The following is a 9808-nucleotide window of genomic DNA, read 5'->3' as shown; positions in this document are numbered from 1 at the left end:
AACGATTCTCGTTGTAGTTCTAATCATTTCTCTCTTATCTAACTCGTTTCGTAAATGCCTGCGCGTATCCAAAGGAGTCGAAAATGAAAATATTATCATTCCGGTCGGCTCAGTCTTAGCAAGACAGATAGCTTCTTATATAGCCTTGGAATCGCGCCACCTCTGGAAGGGCGATCAAATGCTAGTGCGCTCACTCTACGTAGTCTTAGACCTTTAAGAAGCAAATGTGATGTTTATCATAACAGGTCAGCTTCGCTGTTCCGCACTTATTTGCAGTCAAAATCAGTGCAAGGCTTCGGGGTAAGTGACGTTCCCTCGGAAAACCAATCCTCGACACCCTCACCATTAGCATTCATATACTAAACAAGCAGGTTTAGTTGAGCTGTCACCGGGCATATGCTGTCCAGCCGGTTCTGCGTTCTTGGGCGCCTAGTTGCAGGACTGATCGAACAATTCTGCCCTAACAGCCGTTGCCGCCAGCGGGCCTCTTCTCAGACTCCACTCGTGAATATTGAGGCGAAGGAATTCCTGTGCTTTGTTCCTTGCGAATGACCCCATTCATGATCCATAACCTATTATAATTTCAGTCGCTTGCTATCTGGCTGAGAGACAGGTGCGGGAGCTGCGCGAAGCACAATCTCCGCTGAAGCGGTGGACAGCAATTTCTAAAGTAAGAAACTCGACTTCACTCTTTCAGTGAGTCGGGCTGAAAAACCGGAGATCTTGTGATCTATTCGGAGTTCCTCGGGATAGGCAAAAAGCACTCGGAGGATCCACCTTTGTTCCACATCTTCAACTGGTCTCACGTCGAGATTCATGTCGGCATATGCGTAGCAGTCAGTCATAACTTACATTCTGTGGCGGGATGTTTTTAGTTTGGCAGCCAGCATTGTCCTCCGGCCTTCTCCGGCGCGATGGATATCTATTCAAAACTTTAACCTTTCCGGGAGAGACCAAAGACCAATTTTGCCGCAGGACGAAACCATGTTGGCGGCTGAGAGAATCATGGGACGAGATCATGATATCGTATAACCTGGTTGCCTCCACAGTACTTTGCCTGTGTGATTATTCATGATCATCATGATTCAGGCGCGGAAAACTCAGAGACAGGGGAGGACGGCCCGATATCATAGTTATCCATCCATTCATATGATAACTGTGGCCTCCAGTTGTTTTCATCTCACCATTGTAACCCTCTGATCGCTAACACGAGCAATCTTTCGTGGCACGAATGGCCTCCCTCCAGCCAGAAAACGACCAGCCGATAGGCGCGCTTCAACCATCTCAATCGATCGTTAATGGCCCCCAAGAACTCCCTATTATCTCAGCAGACGCCTCCCCACTCAGCTTAAATGAGAGCACAATGAAGACCCTCACAGGTTTCCTGGAGAGCCCATTGACAGACATTCAAGAGACAAAGGGTCCTTTGAATTTTAGCGATCAGTCATCTAGAAAATCACTTCGAGATCTGAACTCGCCTCCAGCTCTTCCACAACCAGGCTTGGAGACGGATGTCAAGAACCCGCCTATTCCTGATAGCGGAGCAGAAATCATACCTTTGGAAGATGATCCTGGGAGCCCGGTTCTAACTGTTAGATCGGTCTTGGTCGGAGTGTTTCTAGCTGCTTTGGGCGCTTCAGTAACCCAGGTACCCCTCTTTTTTCGTGATAAAATTGACCAACACACAACAGTTAATAATCTGACGAACCATAAATAGCTTTTCTATTTCAAGCCGGTTCATATGCAAATCAAACTTCCATTTCTTCAAGTGAGCGGGTACCAAATATTGGTGACTATTAAATGTATGACCCTTTATTGATGGCGTTGTTTTTCCGATCAGATAGTAGCATTTATCATCGGCCGAAGTGTCGCATTGCTACCTGGCCCCCAATGGTGGAATCCAGGACCATTTAGTCTTGTAGGCAACTCACCACCTTCGATTGAAGCTCGAGGCTCATAACATGAAATTAAAATCTTCAAACGTGCAAAGAAAGAGACAGGTTTTGCAGCTTTGATGGCTGCTGCGGCAGGCGTAGCTACAATTCCAGCAGAGGTGCATAAATTGGTTTTTTGGGTTTTGGGATCGATGTTTAATTAGCTGAGCCACACTTTTCTCCGCTTGTTTATGGCCATCACGGATGGTCAGTTGATTGCAGTATACGAACTCTACTTTGGCCAAGTCATCAATTTCGGCATTGCTCTTGGGATTTTAATTGGCGCGCAGCTCTTAGCATATGGATGGGCTGGCTTAATGCAACCTCTCTTGATTTATCCGTCTCGAGCTGTTTATCCGTAAATATCTCATCTTACCCTCTAGGAAGAGGACCATTGCTGAGCAGATGCATTTGCTCTTAGTGAATCGCTTCCCAGTGTTTCTCTTTTGAACTCCCTCTTCAAGGTAGGATCAAAAGCCGACGATCAGGTAAAATTCTTCATGAAGGCTTTCTTAGCGATTGGAATTTGTAAGTTTCATCTGATCGATTCTCAAGGAAAAAAGGTTCAATAGCAAAATAACTACCAGAGTATAGGTTCACAAATTCATTTGACAAGGCTCTTTTTTTCCACATAAAACATTGGCCTGGTGCACGAAATGGAATTAAGACGAGATTATCCCAACGTATATTGCACCCGCTTTCCAGGCCATCAACGTCTTCTGTTTGACTTTGCCAAAAAACCAACTCATAACCAACATTTTTGGTGGTGCTAGACCATTCGAAGGCATGGGACTCTTCAGTATTTCCCTAGATTGGTCTCTGGCCGGCGGCCGAGGCCCACTTTTTATGCCTCTTAGCACGCAGGTAAGCTCAAGCTCTAAATAAAATAACTAGAGACAAAGTAAATTGATGATTTTGATTATCACAGATTCATGAGATAGTGTCTTTGGTGATTTCTATCTTCGCCTTCTTCTTAGTTTATTCGAAATCATGGCATGGTACGATATTTTGGCTGTCTATTTTATGACAATTTATTTTTTGCCATCAATTCATTAACCAGGTCCTGAATTCCTCACGAAAACCAAGGTGCCGGTCTCAATCAAAACTTTCCTTTCCTGTCGGCAAGTCTCCTTACCGCAGATGGGAAGCCATATCCATATCGACAAGCTATCAACGCAGATGGGACAGCAAACGAGGCGTTCATACAAACAGTCGGACTTCCCTTTTTTACGGCGACATTTTACTTGATTCAGATTCTTACTTCGGCTTATTTGACTAGTTCTCTTTCACATGCTTTTTTGAATAATTACCACCTCATCGGTCCACTTCTCAAGAGATTGAAGAGTCCGGAAGAGATTGACCCACATCGAGTGGTTTGCCAGAAATACAAGGATTTCCCGCTCTGGTGCGCTCTGAGGAAAATTGATTTCGTAAAGCTATATATTCATTGGAATCTTTGACTTTCTCACTATCACTGGATGTAATCAGGGGGTTTGCGGTGATGGTAGTTGTCTCCTTTGGCTTGACTTTTGGGATGTCCGCTGCTAGTCCCTCGGGGATATCATTTGTTGGTTTATTAGTTGCTTTGATAGTTTCTTTCTTGATGACGTGCGTATCAACTTCAACAATTTCCAGAATAATTGATCAATTGCAAACTAATGAATGAACTGTTTGCTGGACTGTAGACTTGCGGGAGGTTTTATTAGTGCGGTAACCGGTTTCCAAGTAAGGCTCACACCTGGAATTCAAATGCTTGTAAGTTCTTAAAAAGGTAAATGTAACTTACCTTCCAATAACTAACGATGAGAGGAATGGAGGGCGGTCTTATGTTTCCAGGTCGCGTTTTTCAGAGCATTTGGTTCACAGCCTACGGTGCAGGAAGTGCCATGCAGGCCATGAGTATCCTTCGAGATCTTAAATTTGGTCAATACGTCCATTTGCCACAGTATCTCGTAGTTTACTCCCAATTAATGGGCGGTGGAGTCGGTACATTGGCTACTGTTATAATCGTGAAAGCGATCCTAAAAAATGAGCGTGACGTACTGATCTCCACACATGGCAACGGAGTCTTTTCTGGTGCCGAAACTGCTGCTTCTCAGGCTCGCGCCATTAGGTTTGCGATTTTTCCTGTTTCTTTTGATCTAATGATCGGAATTCTTCTACTCAAAGCTTATCATTCGACACCACTAATCCTGGGTCATCTCAGCTGGGGAATATTTTCTAGGCGCCTCTTCCTTTTTGGTCAGAAATACGTAAATCCCCATCTTTCTTGTACTTTGATAGGAACAGAACCTCCAAAGGTTTTTCTTTTTGATGTGGTTGAGCTAGAGCGTGACTCGTCGATTTTTGTGTTGAATGAGGAAAAAAGTCGGCAGTCAGTTGGGGCATGGTAGTTGGTTTCTTCCTTCCCATCCCGTTCTTCGTTGCCCATAAGTATTTCCCACGATACAAGTTCGATCTCTTCAACGTCCCACTACTCCTTGCGACAACGACTGGTCTTTATACCTGTAAGCTTTCCGATAAATTAAGCTTCAATTTGCGTTAACGCTTCGCTTCTTTTTCAAGTGGCCTCGGCAGGAGAAAACATGCGCACCATTATAGGACTGATGTCACAATTCTGGGCGCGAAAGTATCGAACACGATGGTAACTAGCATACTTTGATTTACGTATCCAATGAACCATGATATAACCCTATTTCTGCCCTTTTGGTGTTGGATAAACCATACAGGTTTCGAAAATACAATTACATTCTGTCGGCTGCTCTCGACGGTGGAACGGAGCTGGTGGTTTTTTTCTTAGCCATTTTCTTTCAAGGGGGTGATGGTCGCAAAATCAATTTTCCAACGTAAGTCATGAATTAAGCGCTCAGGGTGAAATTGGAGTCATCTGAACCGCTTCTCAAAACTCAACCAAACACATCACAGGTATTTTCTCAACCCTCCTTCGTCTACACCTAGGGATTACTGCTTCTTGACTTCTGATCCCCGCTCAAGCGAATAATAGATCAGACAAGATCAGAAGGAACACATGAAACTCTTCTTGTGTCGATCTCAATTCTAATTTATCTTTTGTTTATAAGGTGAAATGAACGCTTTCTTCAATAACATTTTGTAATCACTTGTCAAGGCAGGAGACAGTGAATTAAACTTTGGGCGAATTGCTTGAATGAAAGACAAGAAAAAGACCGGAGGGTGAAAGAAGGCCAATCGTTAGCCAGGTTCATGTTGAGCAAATTCCATTTTCATCAAATTTTATTGGTTAAGTTTCGTGTAAATTTGAAAACTCAGAATATTGAGTGAATTCTAAAGAATTTGACTAGTTTTCAAAATTTGCAAGATTCTAATAATAAATCTGTTAAAAAACTGTCAAAGTCCCAATAGGGGGGTTCACAATCACAATTGAAATTCACATGACTTGGGAACATATTTTAAGGTGTTTATGAACATTTTTTTAAAAGTTGATAATTTGCACCAACTGATCAGTATCACTTGCTGCTGTGTGTTTTACCAAAATTTTAAAACTTTGTTCATAAAAGCCTTAAATTTAGCTCAAAGTTTAGTAAAATTCAATTGTGAACCCCCCTAATTTGAACCAGGTCATTAATTGAAAAGGGAGAGGTGACAGTAAAAAGGGAGATAAATTAAAGCAATTCTTCTCAACTTTAAAAAGATGCATGTCAATTCTCACAGTCCTGAAAATGAAATTATTCTTGATGTACAGCTAGCCTAGAAGAGCTTGCGGCTTTGGCCGCAAGCTCTGGAAGTTTGTGCCGCAGCGGTGAAAGTTTTGCGCAGCTGTAGGGACCGTGCACGCGGACCGTGGTCGGGGGGTCCCGGGGGAGCCCGCAGGTACATAGCGCCACCGATCCCCTGCCACCCACCGCCGTCGCATCCACCACCATCCAGCCACCACCGCCGTCAAATCCCCCACCACCATCCAGCCACCACCGCCGTCAAATCCCCCCAAACGCCATCCTCCTCAGCCCCACACCCCTCCCCACCGCCCCCCGTAACCAAAGAGCAGTGCACGACTGAACCAAAAAAATACACACCCCACCACTCCCCCACCACCGTCAAATCCCCCACGGCCGTCGCATCCAGCCACCACCGCCGTCAAATCCACCCGTTTGACCACCACCCCCAAATCCACTTCAGCCGCCAGACAGAATCATCCGGCCATCGGAACAATCCACGCAGGTATTTGAATGCGGCAGTATACTTGACATACATCAACGGCGGTGGGGGAGTGGTGGGGTGTGTATTTTTTTGGTTCAGTCGTGCACTGCTCTTTGGTTACAGGGGGCGGTGGGGAGGGGTGTGGGGCTGAGGAGGATGGTGTTTGGGGGGATTTGAAGGCAGTGGTGGCTGGATGGTGGTGGATGCAACAGTGGTGGGGGATTTGACGGTGGTGGTGGATGCGACGGCGGTGGGGGATTTGACGGCAGTGGTGGCTGGATGTGACGGCGGTGGGGGATTTGACGGCACTGGTGGGGGATTCAACGGCGGTGGTGGCTGGATGGTGGTGGATGCGATAGCGGTGGGGGATTCGACGGCAGTGGTGGCTGGATGGTGGTGGATGCAACAGCGGTGGTGGCTGGATAGTGGTGGGTGGCAGGGGATCGGTGGCGCTATGTACCTGTGGGCTCCCCCGTGACCCCCCGACCACAGTCCGCGTGCACAGTCCCTACAGCTGCGCAAAACTTTCACCGCTGCGGCACAAACTTCCAGAGCTTGCAGTATGGAGCTCCGCTCGGTGCTAGGCCGGCGGCTGCGCTGGGAGGGGAATGGTGTCGTGTAGACTGCCCTCACGGATGGTCCGGATGATGAGTCGTTGAGATTCGAGTTGATAGCTGTTGTGGAGTGGTTTTGAGAGTTTGCCGGGGTTTTGGATCCTTGGCGGCGGTTTGGGTTTGCTGGGTAGGTGGATTCTGGGGATTCTTGATGGGACTCTTGACTCGAAGAAGAAAAAAAAAGACCTTGATTACGATAACTCCCGTCTTGCATCAGAACAGGTGCTATGGCCCCCTATCCTCCAAGTTCGCCGGGAACTTGGATTCCTGGAGGCCTGTCACAGACATGTCATCATCTCCTCGCGCGCACCCACCGCAGACAACAGAGAGAAAGAAAAGAAAAATACAACACAAAGAAGAAAAAAAGGAAGAGAAATAAAACCAAGACCTGAAACGTGAAACCAAAGAGGACCACAAGAAATAAGAGAGGAACCAGGAGAAATGGAAATAAACATGACAAAAGACAAGGAAGAAACAAAAACCAGAAAAGGACAACAACTAGGAATAAACCCACAGACGGATCTGTGTTAGGACCAAGAAAGAGAAGAAGGGGAAAGAAGGGGAAGTGAGAATGAGGAGAGTAGGGGGAAAAGGGAGGAGGAGGATCTGAGAGAATCTTGGGATTTGAATCTTGAGCCTTGAGGATCTTGAGGCTTGAGTCTTGATCTTGAAGATGTTTTTCTTGAGGGTTGATCTTGAAGCTTGACTACCATTTTGACCACCACAGCGGCCAAAGTTGCAAGCTCTTCTAGGCTAGCTGTATATGATCTGACCTTCAATTGATTGATCACACCTTGTTTGGCAGGGGTATGAATGTGCCATGTACAGTTGCAAGGGGCATATTACTATACAGAGTAAACCCCCAGGAGTCCCTGGTTTGGAATTTTGGGATCTGGGAGGAACAAAAAAAAAAAAAAAAAAAAAACGGGAAATTCAGCCTAATTTGGCAGGATCTGACACTGATTTTCTGAATGAACAACCTCTGGGATGGTCTCAAGTCCCAAGGAGAAGCAGCCGGCGACAGCCGCGTGTGGTTCAAACAGAAACCTGGCAAAGACATAATATGTACTAGGACAAGAACAGCACCGACTGTGCCAAGAGCAACAATGGCGGCAAGAGTTGGGTCAGCTACAGGTTGGACAACCCATCCACTGATGATTGATCTGTGAACACTGTTGTCTCACACCATTCTCCTATGTTCACGTTGTGTGAAGGGTGCTGAGAGGATTCTGAAGAGGGCACTTGGACTCTGTAGCTATGGGCTGATGAGTGCCCAGACCCCGTGGCTATGGGTTTATGGGATCCATATTCATGGAACTACAGCCTATAAAGCCACAATTACATGTTTATGGCATGTACTTAGCAGCGGGTTTGTAATGTAGGGGCTAAAAAAATTGGCTGGTCAGAAACCTTAGCCCCAATAGAACTAGAATCTACAGCCTCCAAAAGGCCCAAAACTATCATTTAAATGTTGTATTTTAAGCCCATGTATATGGGCTTAATTTGGCCTGTGTCTCAGATCTGATTTTGTGGGCGAGGCCGTACAGTAATATGCCCCTTGCAACTGCAATCCAGATTCTTGTGACATCTGATGAAGCTTTGGTGTGTTATGACACATCTTTTCATGTTTTGTTCATGTCACATATTTCCCACTATGGAATTTGATTTCTTACCATCCTAACTATGTACATGTTATGAGCCATAGCATGGGCTCTCATATGTGCATAGCTTACATGTACATGTCACGGACCACACTCTCAAGGTTTGAGAGGCTGAAGATCCAGGCTCCCTCCTCATCCTACAATCTACTTTATGGCATCCTGAACCACCAGTGTGAGCCTGAGTCTCTATAGTGACAGCAGGACACAAGAAAGAAGGGGGAAATAATTGGATTTCTTTGGATAAAGAAAATACAATTATGAGAGAGAGAGAGAAAGAGAAAGAGAAACAGAGCAGGATCAGGATAAGGAGATATTCAAGGTTATTCAGGTGGCAATGCACGTCCACTGGCAATGCTACCTCTTCTGAAGAGTGCTGCCAAGCTGTGCTAGAGAGTGCTACAGCCTCCTCTCACCAAAGAAACGTGGAGGGATCCTGACAGATATGAAGGGACAGCCCTGTGACCAAGAATGAAGCAAAGGCCAGCAGATATGAAGGGACAGACCTTTTTTCAAGAAGAGGCAAAGGCCAACAGTTATAGAGGGACAGCCCTGTGGTCAAGAGAAGGCTAAGGCCAGCAGTTATGGAGGGACAGCCCTGTGATCAAAAGTAGGCAAAGGCCAGTAGAAAAGAACAGATCAAGCAAGACACAGAGTTGTACCTCTGAGATAAACAAGGTTCAGTGAAAGAGGTTACTTACTGTCAATATCCTAGGCGCCTGTGACGGTAGTTATACTGGGAGTGTTGTAAACTCTTTGATGGTGATCCTGGGATTATCTGGGGTGTGGTTCTGGTGTGCTGAAGTCTGTCGATCCGCCTCAGGCAAGGGGGATCCTGACTACAAAAATTTTCACAGTTTGCTTATGTAATTTACATATGTACATGTGGTTTGGCGCGCCTGGTAGCGCTGACACGTCACAACTGCGCATGCGCGCCACAACTCAATAACTCAAGGAAGGAGTATAGTTACAAGGAATTGATAAGTTGTAAATAGGGTTAAAATTGCATGAGGAAACAGAATATGAAGTCAAAACAAGGTTATCTCATAAGATGAAAAAGATATGAATTAATTCATATGTAAAAAGTATATAAAGGCAGACTTTAGGTCAGCTGAGTTGACTCTAAGGCTGACATTCCCTACCACCAAAAGGGTTGAATTTCTGTAAGAAATTAAACCACAGGGGTAGACCTCTTCTCACTTCTGAATTTCCTAAGAAGAATAGCAGAGTCTGGAATGTCCTTCTCAAGGAGCCATTCATCATGATCAGCACTCATGCCTTTGTATCTAGCCAAGCACATCATAACATCTCTGCTCTCCACTCTCAATCTTTTGTCTCTGAGAATCTTCTGTATAACTTTACTCTGAGGGGTCTTATCCATGGGGGGAATGACAACTTTAACCTTCTGTATAAAGGGGAACTTATC

At 45.5% G+C, this 9808-nt stretch overlaps 1 protein-coding gene across 1 annotated transcript; it reads left to right on the top strand.

Moving 5' to 3' along the window:
* Positions 1-1231: 1231 nt before the first annotated feature.
* PtA15_10A171 (uncharacterized protein) lies at positions 1232-4935 on the top strand (the record flags this gene model as incomplete). Its single annotated transcript, XM_053160321.1, has 17 exons — positions 1232-1648; positions 1718-1768; positions 1841-1918; positions 1991-2053; positions 2147-2292; positions 2356-2462; positions 2602-2798; positions 2863-2932; positions 3021-3339; positions 3423-3542; positions 3620-3689; positions 3752-4047; positions 4141-4186; positions 4303-4441; positions 4500-4578; positions 4664-4780; positions 4860-4935. 17 exons carry the CDS (start codon positions 1232-1234, stop codon positions 4933-4935), a joined length of 2391 nt encoding a protein of 796 aa, XP_053024307.1.
* Between the last annotated feature and the right edge of the window lie 4873 nt (positions 4936-9808).

The sequence above is a fragment of the Puccinia triticina genome, chromosome 10A, assembly GCF_026914185.1.
Source record: "Puccinia triticina chromosome 10A, complete sequence".
Classification (NCBI taxonomy): Eukaryota; Fungi; Basidiomycota; class Pucciniomycetes; order Pucciniales; family Pucciniaceae; genus Puccinia; species Puccinia triticina.
This window is presented reverse-complemented; position numbering and strand designations above follow the sequence as displayed.